This window comes from Hakea prostrata, chromosome 5 (assembly GCF_041222555.1).
Source record: "Hakea prostrata isolate BN-2017 chromosome 5, UWA_Hpros_2, whole genome shotgun sequence".
Lineage (NCBI taxonomy): Eukaryota > Viridiplantae > Streptophyta > Magnoliopsida > Proteales > Proteaceae > Hakea > Hakea prostrata.
The window spans coordinates 57,119,036-57,135,578 of NC_142604.1; the positions used below are offsets into that span (position 1 = coordinate 57,119,036).

The 16,543-nt window shown below is 39.2% G+C and overlaps 1 protein-coding gene across 1 annotated transcript; it reads right to left on the minus strand.

Moving 5' to 3' along the window:
• Positions 1–1,677: 1,677 nt before the first annotated feature.
• On the minus strand, positions 1,678–11,381 carry LOC149016722 (uncharacterized). Its single transcript, XM_089154801.1, has 4 exons — positions 11,151–11,381; positions 10,978–11,065; positions 6,879–7,031; positions 1,678–1,728 (listed from the first exon to the last, which is right to left on the minus strand). Exons 1-4 carry the CDS (start codon positions 11,281–11,283, stop codon positions 1,695–1,697), a joined length of 408 nt encoding a protein of 135 aa, XP_089010927.1. The 5' UTR covers positions 11,284–11,381; the 3' UTR covers positions 1,678–1,694.
• Between the last annotated feature and the right edge of the window lie 5,162 nt (positions 11,382–16,543).

The following is a 16,543-nucleotide window of genomic DNA, read 5'->3' on the forward strand; positions in this document are numbered from 1 at the left end:
GGGCTTCCCCTGTCGCTGGCGGAATATATAGGGAACCTTTTACCCTATTGAAATAGCACTTATTAAAAAGAAATCCAGAAAACAGCAAATAGATGTTGAATTTTTAATATACACAAGACAGCTGCAATGGAATCCAAACAAAGTAAGTTCGTTTGGATGCGTGCATGTAATTGATTGGGAAAGGGGGAAAGGGGGAAGGGAAGAGTTTCAATGACTCAAGTAGAAGATCTGCAAAAACTCACGAATGTGGTGGTGGGTGTGGTGTATAACTTGTACAATGCGCAAAAGTAGGATAAGAAGCGTGGGGTTTATGTGGAAATCCCCCTTTTTCTCCCTCTTTAATCACATGCGTTTGACGTGGGAAAGAGAGTTTATAACTTCAACGAGTGCACAACAGCCAACAGGGTGTATTTATAGGTAAAGCGCATCTGGTTCCTAAGTAGAATGACTTGGAACATCAAAGACTGGATTAGAAAGGAACAAATTTATTATTATTACTATTATTACTAGAGTTCATGTATTGGATAATTAAGCATGGGAATAACCCTCAATGGATTGGTCCATTTATCCAAGGAGAAATCCCCACTTTAGTTTTTTCAAATCCACACACAAGAAGATTTTCCATTGTGGAGTGTGGACTACATTGGATAAAGACCTACATCATTGTCGCCACCCTAATCCAGTGCATTAACCCCGACTTCCTTTCTTAACAGTTCTTATCTCGTTACAAGCATCTTAGCATCTTGTCCATATTCCAAGGGGCAAAAAGAAAATGGGTTAGCAACCACAGGATTAAAGGGACCACTTTCCTGTACCATTAAATTTTCACACCATCGATTACCCAAAAAAAAAAAAACAGAGGACAAAAAAAAATTTCACACCATCTCCTCCACCCTGATAAATATAAGATCACATCATCTGATGACTTCGACGTTTCATATTCAACGAACGTGAAACCACTGGCTCGATGGGCAAGCACACATTTGGTAGTTCACACTGCAGGTCCTGTAGCCCGAGGAGGGAAGGAAAGAAGTAGTTCACACTTCACAGTCCAGGCCAAGTTTGGATTTCTGCACATCAGTTTCTGGGACCCAAACCCAGCTTAAATTTTGAACATGAGCGTGAGGAGACAATGATCACCATCTGCTGGGAAAAAGTTTGAAGTTCATCCACAGGACCACAAGTCCAATGCCCAGTAACGCGCTGGTACACAATTCGACCTTTATGCGTTGCCCAGGCATGGTGACAGCTTCGATCAAATCAAATTCCACAAAATTCTCTCAAAGCCACTAATTCAACATCCAGAACCTTAAGAAGAAAAGAATAGTGACCTCAGAAATCCCCCAAGACACCTGCTTCATTTTTAAGAAAGATCAAGAGACATGAGGTTATTACATAGGAATACTCTTTCATGGTTTACAATTCAATGGAACATCATCCAGGATATGACCCCAAACAACCAACAGTATCAGCGCCCCACCCCCAGAAAAAGAAAAACATATGACTAAGTTCTTTGTACATACTCCAAGGCATGGATTATCAACACAACATTTACAGAATATTACCTTACTCAAACAGACCAAAGAAAAAAAGAAAAAGAGAGAGGTGGGATTTTCTTCTTCACTGACAAGACATCCTGAGACACTGAAAATAGTTACGTTCATCCCAAATCGTAGGCTTCTCGGTTCCTCCTTTTAGTCTAAATGAGATGTCCAATACATCAGCCCACTGCACAAGGTAATCAAGTTGCCAGTGAGAATATTAAATAATAAAATGATCACAATCACTAGCATCACTTCATAGTAGAAGAACCAGGCAGATAAGTTGGTAAAAAAATGACACTACATACATACAGTTGCACAAGAGATACACAAATGGAGGGAAACTTGATTGAGTCCCCTGCCCTGTTCACCAGGGCCACTCACCAAGAAAAATAAACAAATAAGAAGTTGACTGCCATTATAGTATGTGATGCGGGTTGAGATCTTATGTCCTAATTGTACTAATATTTGATAACTAACTTTATTTTATTAACTATGGAAATTGACTTTTCTCCTTTTTTCTTATGTTACCAATTGAATATGTAGCAATGCAACAATACTTTTTTCCATGCTGGGAAGACACCTTGCTACCACCATCTTAGGAATGAAATCTGGACTGGTTAACCAGAGGCAATTTCTAGCATATAAAGAACTGATCTGTTCAGCTGACCCTAAAACAATAAATTGGCATCAATTGGACTGTCCATGTAGAGCTTTGAGGCTTGATCACCTTGTCCCTATGGTCCACCACGCATATTAGGTTTCTCCTCTTGTAATTTTATTTGTCAAACTAGATGGCTTGATCTGACAACCATTGGATTGGCTACGTTAATAACAATGCATAGTTCAATCTCTCTCCGCCAGGCCTGTCTCCTCGCAGCATTTCTCCGCAGCTCGCAGCAGTATATTACACAAGCAAAACATTCAATTAACTTCATTCAATCATATGCGAGGACTTACTGTCCATTTCATTATAAAGGGCCATCTTGCCTACGATAGTAAAATTCCAGCACTGGGGATTAATAACTTATTCCCGAAGTTCGTAGCAATTACATAGTTGCAACTTGAAGCTAATATAATAGCAAACAAAAGGAAACAGACTGACTTAAACAAAAACAGAAACTTCTACTAGTAAGGTAAGAAAACATATACAGAAGAAAATTTTATGTGTGGGTCCCCTTAGTGAGGCCTAAACTCTTAATGGGTCCCCTTTATGCACAAAATTATGTCTAGGTCCAAATCCAACTAACACCGTTTAGGAGGTGTTAAGTTTGTTCGTGAAATGACTACAATACCCCCTTCCACCCACACGCAGCCCCCCCCTGACACCTGCCAGAAATCACCCACAAAATTATATAAAAAGAAAAAAACGACCACCACCGCCCCACCTTTCCCCTGCCAGATATCACCCACCACCAGTACCCTGTTGGACGAAGAAACAGATGATTTTCAGATTGTGAGAGGAAGAGATCTGCGCTTGTTTTTCTATCCTATGAAACTCACAAAGTCCAAATATTATTGATAGGACAGGAAAGAAAGCTCTCACTTTTCAGCTTCTCTCTGGGTTGAGAAACCATGGAAGCAAATGCAAGAATGGTTGCTAGTTTGCACAAAGACATCACTGCGAGCAGTACGTCCAACTGGCCATGAAATAAATCTTTGCTCACAATAATAGGGTTTTGTTGAGTGCTTCTACGACACAGCAGGTGGGGGGGGGGGGGGGGATATTAAATTCCTGTTATCTGTGGGTGTTACTGATAAGGAACTGTGACTAAAAAGGGAGTAATTTCTTGGAGTTATGTTACATATTAAACAAGATTTGGGCAAACTGCATAGGGCTTTGTTCCTTTTATTTGGGATTGAGGTAGGGCATTTGGTCTACTCGCCATTCTCTCTTGGACTCTGCAACTTTTGACATAATTGGATCTGAGTTTCCCGCCTTTAAGCACCGGGGGGAGGGAGGGAGGAGATGATCGAGGCTTTTGAGATCAAAAGGTTAAAACTTGTTGGATCAATTGGACCGAGACAGTGGCGTGGGGGCATGGGCTGCCCGATGGGAATGCTCGAATGATGACCAAGGAGGGGGCCGAGGAAGAACTGCAAAGGTGACTTCTGGCAGGGTGGGCCAGTGGTGGGTGCAGGGTGGCTAGGTGTCGGTGGAGGGGGGTATGTTAGTCATTTCACTAACAAACTTAACACAAATGCTGTTAGTTACGTTGGACCTAGACATAATTTTTTGCATAAAGGGGACCAACAAGAGTTTAGGCCTCACTAGGGGGACCTACATGTAAAATTTTCTATACTAAATCTAAATATCATTTTTCATCGGAGACCAAAAAACAAAGAGCTTATCAAATAATGAGAGTTAACTATTCCTCCACACAAACTGCCTTGGATCCTACAGGATCTTCTAGAATCATGGTATTGCATAAACAGGGACAAAAAGAACCTAAAAATTGAAAGTATCCTTCATCCTCAACACAAACTGCCTTGGGCCCCACAGGATCTTCTAGAATCATTCCATACACAACAGAATATTGGCCGTGACACTGTTCAGATTAGCAGTACAATGAAGCAATTTTTCTTTGTCCTCAGTTCAATCTCCACCCCCTATTTTGGGACTCATTGAAGAATGTGAGATCTGAAAATACTGCTCCAGCTTCTGGCTCAATATGGCAACATGTGGCAGAATTCGGCACATGAGATGGGCCAATTTACTGGGATTTTTATTTGCGGCAGCCTCTGCTGCCAGCAGTCGGACGCTCCAGATTTTGCCACGTTTACAAATGACAATCAGACGGTGTCAATTGAAAGTGCAAGGTTTTAATTGTAAATATAACTTTCTTTTTTTACACTAAAAGTTTTTCGATTTTGCCAATTTATAAAAAGAACACCTGATTCTACCAAATTTTAATCGCTCATTTCGCAACCCCTAGATCAAGCGAGATCTTGAAATAATGGAACCTTTCATTGGCGTAGATATCCAAACAGGAAGGCAATGAAAGAGACAAGGAAAGCTGCAGCAATCGAAGGCAAGATGGAACTTATTCCGGCACCTGAAATAAGCGGAGCCTCAGCAGCTGTGGCATCTTCAACGAGAGAGAAGATCGTGAGCACAACCGCCGTAAGAGCGACGAACGATAATTTTCTTTTGCAAATTTCTACTTGCTTTTGGGCGAGTTCTTCTCAAACATTGATCTACGAATTGCGAAATGAGCAATTATGCGTATTTGTCAGTTGTCACGATTTTCCTAGAGAATCATGAGAGTCCTCTTGGGCAATTTTTAGAGCGATCAACGGTGCCGTTGCAGCCTGTTTGGTTTCAGGGGAAAATCTAAGAACCTCACCAAGCTAATCTTGTGAGAATTTACTACTAAATTCATTACCATCATAAATTTATTTTTCATATTAATAGACAACTAGCAGATTTTGATAGAAATCAGATAAAACCTGATGCAGCTCATGTCAGATACATAGGCTTTTACATAGCCAGCTATCGTCTCTGTCTCGTTGTGCTCTAGCATTTACTCTCCGAGCCCTATTTCAGGTGCTAGAATAAGTTCCATCTCGCCGTCAATTGCTGCCGCTTTCATCGTCTCTTTCATTGTTGTTTGGATCTCTCCGCCATGAAAGGTTCCATTATTCCAAGATCTCTCTCGATCTAGGGCTTGCGAATTAAAAGTTTGGTAGACTATGGGATTCTTTTTGTAAATTTGCAAAATCGAAAAACTTTTAGCGTAAAAAAAGAAAGTTGTATTTACAATTAAACCCCCCGCACTTTCAATTGACACCATCCGATTGTAATTTGTACAAGTGGCAAAATCTGGAGCGTCCGCTACTGGCAGCAGTGGCTGCCACAAATAAGGCCTACTTGATAGCCCAACCAATGGACTTGGACAGCATCAAATATGCTATCAGAGCCAATCCAGCTCTCCCTCACACAAGCAACCCCATCCCCCACCCACCCAAAAAAAAATTCCCCAAAAAGGAAACTCTGTCCAATAAAGAAGGGAACAGACCAGCTCAACCAAACAGTCTATAGTTGCTTTCGTCAGGGGGAGAAAAAAAGAGGCCCATAAACTCATCAAGGGTTGGGGATAGAGAAGAAATGTTGTTTCAACTTCTCTCAACTCCCTCTCTTCATATTCTTAATTTTATTTAAACCTGCACGAAAACAGAAAATCTCTCATTCTATCTTTATCTCCTCTCTAGACCAAGACAATTCTAAGAGTCAACTGCATCTTGCATTGTATTGCCCATGATCTATCCCTAGAAATAGAAGTGCCATGGCCTGCCTATATAATTTATTCTTCAGAAAGGGAAAGTTTTGATACAATATAAGTTCTTAAGAGCATGTAGCACCAGAATGCCCCTAAACAATGAATTTCAAGTAACTAAACTAGATTTTGCACTTGTGTTCTTTGATCTGTATATGATCACCAAATCTTAATTGCGAACAGCCACAAGAAGAGCTTTTCAAATGGCATTATTAATGCAGAGTCTGAGAAGGCCTGCTGAGGTGGGCTGCACTGAGAAATAATTAGGAGAACAAAGTAGGAGAAGGGAAAAATGACATCCACAACTCACGCTGGATGTTCTCTACTAAAACTCTTCATTAATCAAATTCAATGACTCAAAACCTGAGAGTCCTCATGCAGTTAGAAAATAAATAGGCAATAAGCCTTGTCTCAAAAGCAGAAACTTCTCTGAAATAGAAACTAGCTGAAATAGGAAACTACCACACTAAGCTAGTACTGAGAAAGGAAACGACTAATCAGATATTCCTAAGTAATCTACCCAAGCAATCATAATAAAATAATACTAATAATCTTACTAATATTACTAATTCCAGCACTTCATGGACGAGAAATTTGATTTAGTGTCAACTCTGGATCTGGGTTTCCAAAGTGGTTCACGTCAGTCCAGCCAGGCCATGGCTACTGCATCACTTATTCACTTCTTCATGAAGATGCTTAAAGCACAAACTACATGATGACTCAATTTTGCGTTTGATCATTTATTTTGAGAGACAAATTAGAAGCCTAGAAAGCGATTCTAAAAGAAACTGTTATTGTACGCAAGCTTCGAACAGCTAAGGATGCTAGTTGACAACAAGAATCCAAGACCTACCAGGAAATTTTATATATAGACTTTGCACTCCTCAAGATAAATTGCAACCTACATCCGCTAATTCTTCTTCGCAAAAAACTATAATGATATTATAATTAAGAAACAAGTATCTAAATTATAATGAAGAAACAAGTATCCAATACAGCTGTACTAATAAAATCATTTACAGAATATCTCCAAGTTGAAGTAAAGGCAAGTAACAAGTACCTGATCAATACAAACACACATTGCAGGATACCTGCAACACCTGTCCAGGCTGAGGGACCAGATTTCACGAGTGAATCTTGTACCAAAAGGCCAACAGATGCCGATAGAGATACAAAGGATACAACATAAGCAAGGAAAAGCCAAAGCTTCAATCTGCAGCACAGACATGGTGTAAGTGAAAAAGGATCAAAAAGTGCTGCAATTTAAAGATGAAAGAAGTACCAAAACCAATTTCACGAAGGTCCACAGTCGTCTGTGATTGTGTTTGTATAACAAGGGGCTTTTGCAGACCCTCAAGCCAGAAAGAGTCTGCAGTCCACAGTTCAATAGTGTTCAATGCAGCCAGGATCAGTTTTTCCTGTTTCTAAGCTATTTTTCAAAAGATAGCTAGCAAAAGAAGCTGACCACCAGCAATCAATAAATGCCGAGCAACACCTGAGGTGTGGCCAGCGAAAGCAAAAAAAACAATCTATCTTCACATCAAAACATATTACCCATCCTTTCCCTCTCCATCCCAAGTATATGATCATGTGCATGAAAGATAGACTGGAGGTGAGATGCAGAGGGATGAGACTTCCATCAGTTTTGCAACACTAATAGCAGCAAAAATGTTTGAGAACAATCTTTAATCTCTATTTACTATTAATCCTATGCAAAATGAATCCCAAGAATGAAGTGTAACCATACATGATAAATTGCAAACTCGTCGAGATCGCATGTCTCATTATTTGCCAACACCAAGATGAGATCACATCATCACATGAGAGTCGGAAGGATTACACCAAATAAATCAAGATCTGAGTCAAAATGAAACCAAGGTTTTGGTGCTCTTGGTGGTGCAGCTCCAGGAATGGTGAAAATATGCCAGTAACTTGGAATGATGTATTAGTGAGTGATGTAAACTAAATCCAGGACCACTAAATGAGGGCCCAAGGGGTTTTCCCAGCACCCACTAAATATGGATCTGATCTGAAGCAGGGTTTGGGGTTTACCAGCACCCACTAAATTTGGATCTGATCTGAACCTTAAAACCCTGCTCCAGACCCTCTGATCCATATCTCATTGAGCTGTCTGATTCATATCTTCTGTGGAAAGTGGATATCTTACATTATATCCTTGTGATCCTCAAACTCAATAACATATAAGGAAACTAAAGTTGTCATCCCCATTACCAGTGATTCCTAATCAAATCTTAAATTAGCAAAATCTCTTTTCGAACTACATAACTCTTTCCCAGTTTGTTATCAATCCTTCATTTAAAAATTTAATGCACTTCAACTTTCCTGACTTCAGATGTGACGGGTTTCAGCATGTAAATACTAATAAAAGTTTAGCATCAAAGTAGATAATTTGAAGCACTGCAACTTAGATAGATTTGCCTCTTTTGAAAACTAATTCTTCCACTAGGCTATTAATCTAGTTAAAATTGTCCTCTCAAACTTTGGAGGAGTCCACTTAACTAAAAAGAAAATGAATATTAAAGATTTATCTGTAATCTTGTCATACAGATCATGACCCAATTCAGAAAGAGGGAAATGTGGAAGATGACTATCTTCTGTATACTGCTTCTGTTCTTGAAAGCCTGAAAGACCCCCATTTGATGACAATTAGTTCATTTCTCAGAGCTGTCAATCAAAATTTCCTAAGGCTGCGTTTGTTTGCTGGAATAAAGGTGGGGTCAGAAAAAAGGGGTGGAAAAATTCTTGAAAAAAACAAACTTTTCCTACTTTTCCTTTAAATCCTAAAAGTGTATTTTGTTTGGTTGCTTGGGGTGGGAAAGTTAGAGACAAGTTTCCTTAAATTAAGAAAACTTGTCTGGTGAGGTGGCAAGCCAACTTTCCCACCCCAAGCCTTTTCAAAACCCCACAAAATATGTGGGACTTTGTGGAAAAGTGTGGAAAAGTACAAAGTGGGACCTACAATTAACATTTTCCACAAAATCCCTTCATTTCCTTTCCTTCTCCTTCACCCCACTACACATGGGCCCACATGTTTTTTTTCCCACCCCTTTTTTTCCACCACCTTTGCAAACAAACGCAGCCTAAAGAAATTGTAAAAATTATCTGCTCAGCGCACACTATAGCAATCTTATTACGCTACATATTTTAGTTTTTCTCTTAGATAGGGAGTTTCCCTCAGCAGTTGATACCCATTCACATTTCCCCACATTTCTTTATGAACTTCAATTTTCAGGTTTCACTTGAATTACAATTTCGAAGATAATTTATGAGAGAAAATTACAAATTACACGCTTTAATGGGGCTTAAACTCTGGGTTGCACGCTTTAGTGCCCAATTACAGACTGCACACTCCCAAAATTACAAGTTGCACACTCCTAACATTCCATCCAAGATTTTATGTTAATTCATGCATTATATGTCTATATTACTCTCATTAAAGTCAAATGACATAAAAATACCCTTTTTAAACCCCAACCCTTAGATGGGTGAAGGGACTTCTACCTACACATTGTTAGAAACCACCACCCCTGCCAAAAAATCTTTCCGCCCTTCCAAACTATAACTTTTCGATACAACATTCCTCAAAATAATAATCACATTAAAACATTGCCGTGGTGTTTTAGGCGGAGAGCGAGTGTCGCAAAGAGGGAAGAGTTATCCACAGCAAAATTCAAGAAATTCTCTTTTGAGAATGAAACAAATAAAAAGAAGAGGAAAAAAACCTAAAATTTACATTCACTCCGCGCGTTAAGCACCCTCAACTTCTTTCCATGAAAGAACAAGAGAAATATCAACAGAGGTGCAGAGATTTAGGGTTGATGAGGAAGGTGGAAACGGACCTAAGACATCGGTGATCGAACGGCAAAGTTGTGCCAGTAGATTCCACCTTGATACCGTCGGACGTCGACATAAAGCATGTGTGTCTTTCCTTGATACATCCCAAATTAGAGTTCTAGCAAGAATAGCTGCCACCACGATCGTCGACGACACCAATACAAATCCTCCGGTGAAATCTCTTCATGATATCACAACATAAGCTTTGATTCCAACAATCCCCGCAAAATAAAGACTCATCTGGTTCGCAAGAACCGTATTTGAGATCCCCATCTCTCTACAAAAGAAAACTTCGAAGCTGGAATCCACCACCATAGGTCCACATGCCTCTTCCTTTGTGTTGTTTGGTGGAAGGCTAAAGAATTTCAACCTAGTTTTTGTTGTATACTTAGCAACTTTCTCTACTATTTATGTCAGACTCTTTGTTTTCGGTGGGTGTATTCTGTGAGAGATTTTCCGGCGTAGAACTGGAAACCCTCTAGGATTTGTTCAAGCTTCTGGAGTTCAAGTAAAGAACAAAACCTTCCTGCCTCCAATGGGTGGAGAGGGCGAGAGAGGGCGAGAGAGAGATTTTACGGTAAGGGTGGTGGTTTCTGGCAAAGGTGGGCCGTTTCCGGCGATCCCTTCACCCACCTAAAGGGTTGGGTATGAAAGGATTTAAAAAGGGTATTTATGTCATTTGACTTTAATGAGGGTAATATGGACATTTCACATATGAGTTAATAAAATGTTGGATGTAATGTTAGAAGTGTGCAACTTGTAATTTTGAGAGTGTACAATCCGTAGTTTATGGCACTAAAGTGTGTAACCCAGAGTTTAAGCTCCATTAAAGCGGGCAATCTATAAATTTCTCTAATTTATAATCATCAAATCATTGGATCTCTTAAAGTAAGCCGTGTTTGAAACAGCCGTCACAAAATTTGCTGCCTCCATAAATAAGAGCACAATGATCCTAACTATGTGCCCGTTCGAGACAGTGTATTATTCCCTAGCCAATATAACCAAATCAAACCTGCATCAACTAGTAAGTATAGAGCCTTCAAACCCAAACCTTCAACACCTGGACCACACCTAAAGTAACCCGCAGGTTAGCACATTTAACCATAGCAATAACGACTAGTATCGTCTCTTCATTCGATGATTTGTAATACTCTAATACCCAGATGCTCTGAACAAGAATCAAGTAAGAAATCCATAATTTACAGAAATTTACGGATCCAATCTCTACAGCAACAGAATCACCACTATATAAAAGCAATGACCAAAAATAAAACCAGGCATTCGAATAAATGGAAATGACTGACCTCCATTCTCCTTCTTCGTAGGGAGAGTAATCAATGTCTTCTTTTCTGACGCTATTGAACATCAGGGCGGCCAGCGATGCGAAAATACCTGTCAGAGAAGAAACGAATTCGAAAACCTTAACGGTATATTATTAAAGGAAATAATCAAGAAGAATAATGAGAGAGGAACAAACCCGGGAGGTAATGAACGAATGAGACCTTGACGGAACTGCAGACGACGGCATCAACCCAGAACCACCAACCGGCACCGAACACAGCACCGGAGAAGCCGGGACCAAAGATCGCCCACAGCTCTCCCAACTCCATCTGTCTTTCCCTCAATAATTTTTCGACACCCTCTTGCTGCTATTTCTGCCAACGGTACCAAGTAACCTGCAGAAGCAGCAAAAGGATTAAAAAATAAACGAAGTAGGGGAGACTCCGTTATTTAGATATCGATACAACCACGCAACGCGACAACAACGTACGAAAATACCACCTGGCATCTGGTTTCTGGTTTGGGCTTTGCGCAGGTAACACTGAAGTGGGACCTGCATCTCAACTCATTGCGTGCTACATATTGCCTTTCTTCGTCGAAATGGACCACGCATCCTTCTTTTACTACAAAAATCACATTCTGGCGTGTTTCGTCTCTATGACTTCATGAGTAATCCTCCTGCTCCTTTTGGCAATAACTCCCCAATAGCCAAAAACAAAAACCAAAAATATTGTTTCCTGAATTATGGCGAAGTCACAAGTAATCACATTTTCTCCAATTGTGAATCTAGCTCCATATTTTTTTTATGAGAAAATTTCATCCCAAAATAAATAACAAAAATATAGAAATTGTCAAAATATATTAAATTAATAAAGACATCCAAAATGTCTCTTCAATTGGCACAATGGTACACTTCGTCAGCTGATTATGTAAAGCTATGGTTAGATAATTCATAATTTATAAATTACCTTTAATGTCTTGTGATTTTACAATATTACCCTTAACTATTTTTCTCTAAATTTTGTAATATAACGATGTTGCCCTTACTATAATGAAATTTAATTCAATAAAATCCCAATTATTGGATTCCCATCATTCATCTTCTTCCTCTTTCTAATTAGCGTTGTGGATTAAGAGATGAAAGAAGAGTCTCCAGTAACCAATCCATCTTCTCTATCAAGGTTGCAGCGATTATCTTCCCCATCTTCTAATGTTGAAATTGTAAGAGGCAACGCAATTAACTTAAGTCATTAAGTAGAGGTCAACAGTCAAGAGACTATGCAAGTTCTATAGGACAATCAAACGTCCTTGAAGAGAATATGTACCATCCACATCTAATCTAAAGCACGAGCAAAATCTTTTTTCCTTGGTGCCATCTCTGTGTTAGGAGTTGGTGGTGATGGATATATATATAAGTGATTAAATTAATAAATGGTTGGATTTAGATACAGATAAACAAAGTTGTTTTAATAAATATCCTGATTTTGAATATTAAAAATAAAAAATAAAAAGAGAGATGGAAGAGGAAGGGAATGGCGAGGGAGGAATACAACGTCTAGATGAAGCAATTATGTCGTTGAAGCATTTAGAAGAGGCTTTCAACCAGTGTTCTCAAGCACGGTAGAGGGAAAGTCTGGCTCGATCAAAATGAGGTCAATGAATCCAAAGGAGAACAATTGATTCCCCAATTCTTGCAATGTTGTTGACTTCTATGGCGTCTCCAATGGCTATTCCATCAAAATTCCACTAGCTCAAAACCCTACAATCTTGCATTTGTTGCCTTTTGCACCGTCAGTAAACATGGCACTCCCTCAGCTGGCCTCCAATGAGGTTACCAAGTAGCAAGCCCCCCAAGGGGCGACATTTGGCTGGCAAAAACATAGTGTATGACGTCACCATTAGGTTGCAGGGCAAGGTACAACCCCAACTCAAAGTTGAGTCCGGCTCATATCCCCCGACGGGGAGCATAGAGTGCTCCCCGACCGGCTATTGACCACAAGTTACAAGGGCCCCACAGGATTAGGGTGATGGTTTTTTTTTAATGTTTTGTGCATGTAGAATTTTGCTAGCTTTTGTTAAGTAGAACAATAGATGGTTAGCTTTGTAAACATAAACTTAATAATTGACAATCATTTAATTTCCTCTTTATTTTATTAGCACTGATAGGTGACCATCACCCCAATTTGTAATTTGTGATGAAGAAGTGAGAGGGAGCATACACCTCCACCTTGGTGGGTAAATAATCTAGATTCTAAATCTTTAATGCATCAACCTACTAACATTTGATTTAGACTCTTCAAACCAATAGACGAAAAATAAAAAACTAGTGGAACAAAAAGAAGGGAAACATACCATTCACATGACATGAGAATCACATTAGAGTGGTCTGATACATCTCATGAAAACCTTTACCTACAAAAAAAGGGGAGGGGGAAGAAATGACTAGATCAATTATTCTTGATGTACTGTCCATTCTGATAGTTCATACCAAAACAATGGTGTCTTGATTTCCCATTGTTGTGTTTGGTTCTATGATGGAAATGTGAAGGAGTAGATGCAAACTAATCTTCATAGTTACATCCTCTATATGGGTCAGAGATGAGAATTGGTCAATTGTTTTTGCTTGTACGGATTATTGGTTATGGGCCCGGAGGAATAAAGACATGCATGAGAGTGACTTCAATTGGCAAGATGAGGGTTGGATGGTGACCAACGAGCTTGTGGCTACCGTCCTATGTGCTCGGAAGGAATTTTCAAAATGCAATTGTCTAGCCTTTGTTGGGTTTGGGTAATACAAAGTGCAATCCTTTCTATGATTGGGGTGCTGGAAATCAATATTGTAGATGCAATTGTGAATGAACAAACCAACCTTAGTCAGGTTAGAGGGGTCTTGAATTCAAGACCATGCAGGAGGGTTTAAGGTGCTTTTCTAAAGAGTATTGACAAATGTTCAATTTTAGAGGTTGAAACTACTACGGATAGGGTGGTGTTGTTCCTGATTGCAGAGAATGGGTTTGGTCAAGTGATGGTAGAACTAGATTTCTAGAGGTAGTTACATGCGTTTCTATTGGTTGGATGTTGACTAAGGGGTCTGCCAAGTCAACTGATGAAACAATAGCATTGTAAAATTCTAATAAGGTTTCGATCTTTCACATCTATAGAGACACCAACTTATAGAGCCACCAATTGGAAGTTGATGGTACTCTGATGTTAATGAGGTCACTCATATTCTTTCAGATACTCCTCTGGAATTGATTCTTTAGTCTGTTCCTTTAAGTAGTTTTTTTATTTTATTTTGTTTAGGTGCTTGACCTTGTTCATGTACTCAAGAATATGCATCCTAAAAACTTAGAATGTCAAATTGACAGAAAACCCATCTTGAGAATACAATCAGACACAATGATCGATCCAAACAAAAAAACAATACAACATAATAATTGGGTTGATTCTTTGGGTGGACTAGCATCAGTCAACTACTACAAACATGTTGCTTCGAACCCAATTCCTTTTTTTTTTTTGGTACAAGGGGACTTCTACATATAAGAGGGGGGGACTATTGTATATACAAACAGGGAGAGTCGAACCATTACGTCTTTTACCAAGAAGGTTGGTCATTGCCAATTGAGCCAACTTTTTGATAGTTTAATGGTTCCAAGTCTAGATTTAGTTCAAATAACTACGAACGAGTTAGGAATATATAGCCAAATGGAATCTTATAAGTAAATATTTTCCCACAATCTCCAATGTAAAACTGCACTTGCCTGAAGATTCATTCCCAATTGATGTTTCCTTCCTGTTTTGTTATGGATGGTTTATAATAGACCTACCTAGGTCAATCAAAGAAGAACCGGACCAATCAAACCGTGATCATACCACAAATATAGCGAAGGCACTAAGCAACGTGTACAATTTGAATCGTATCCAACCTCCTTAAAGATGGGGATAAGGATTCCGATCAAGTCGGGTATTTCAAGTTGCTCTTTGAGTTCAACTCGGACTCTACAACAACAATCCAAGCAATACTCTCTTAGAGGATAATATTATTCTCCCTATGAAGTTAGCAGCAATTATAGAGTTCCATTCGAGCTCCATTACTACACAGTTAAGGTAACCTCTCCAAATATCTATAAATACCCACACCTTCATCCTTATCAGGTACTCACTATTGGGTTACTCTCTCTATAATTGATAGCTCTACAAGCTATTTTCTTCTCCTAAAACTGTTCACTTCCATTAACTCGATCATCAGAGACATTCCTCCACCAACCCGGTCAAGCACGTTTTTTGCAGGTTGTTCGCTTGCACTGTCAAACAGGATTTTGCAACAACACCTTCTTTGTTTCAACTCATCAAGGCATGGTATGCTTTATAGAGTTGGTAATGGGTCTACTACCTCCATTTATAATGACCATTGGGTTCAAACTACCTAGGCCATATAATTACCTCTCTACCAACCCCTGTAGGGCCTACTTTTGTTTCATAGCTAATTGACTGGAATTCTTATCAATGGAGGGTGGACTTAGTCAAGTCCTTAATTTTTTAATGTTGATGAAGCTATTGCAGTTTTGGCTGTTTATTTAGGAATTGTATCTAATGAACATAGTAGAAGCAAATAACAATCACATAGTCACATACATAACAGAGAGACACCACGATTTACTTGGTTTGGTCCTAAGACCTACATCCAATGATGAGTTTGAAGACTCGTCTGATATGCACTATCCATCATAACTCACCTCTCAAGCTCACAAACATAATTAACCCTATGACACACCACAATAGAGGAAATAACACACCTCTAACACCACACTGCTACAATCTTACTGCATATAAAGAACACCATAGTACCAGCCTTCTTCCACAAATGATGAAGCCAAGAACCCCATCTCATCACAACATCGTATTCGAGGAAACACCAGAGAGAAAACCAGAGAGAAGAACCATTGCCCTCCTTAGAGCTTAGAATTGAACTCTCGTATGGAATGCAATGAATGAAAACCTAAATCCATGAAAATGGGTATTTATACAAACCAACAAAATGATTAAACTACCATTTCAAACATTTGCATATAACAAATACATCATAACTAAATGAAAAGACAGGAATGCCCCCATACAATGCATCACTATACAACACTATACTAATCCTTTCTCAACAAATTGGAGATTTCTGGATATGGTCTTTATCTTGCAATGGCAAGTTTTCAAGTTAGATCAGCTTATTATTCTCTATTGACTTCTTATTGTATGCAGGGGACACCATCTTCACCCTCCCCTTGTAGGCCAGCACCATAGAGAATCAAGACACTTCCAAAAGTAAGAAACTTCCCGTGTAGAGTGGTACATGATGCCCTTCTCACAAGTCAATCTCTTCCTAATCGAAATAGTTCCCCAACCCCTTTATGTGTGTTGTGTGGTGTTCAGTGAAACTATTTGTCATGCTCTATTTCATTGTAGCCCATGATTGTTGAAGAGAATCTCCTTTGAGATTAGATGTGGATACATTTACATGTTTTTTTTTTGTGACTAGATTGATTTCATTCACAATATTTTTCAAAACCCTAGATATGTAGAGCTTATTGACTCCAT

Bases quoted from the DNA above. Each gene is read 5' to 3' on its own strand.
- LOC149016722 (XM_089154801.1), bottom strand. From the start codon at position 11,283: ATGGAGTTGGGAGAGCTGTGGGCGATCTTTGGTCCCGGCTTCTCCGGT. The intron at 11,066-11,150 runs GTTTGTTCCTCT...CTTCTCTGACAG, and splicing joins ATTCGTTCATTACCTCCCGG to GTATTTTCGCATCGCTGGCC. The intron at 7,032-10,977 runs GTCAGTCATTTC...TCTGTGCTGCAG, and splicing joins TACGAAGAAGGAGAATGGAG to ATTGAAGCTTTGGCTTTTCC.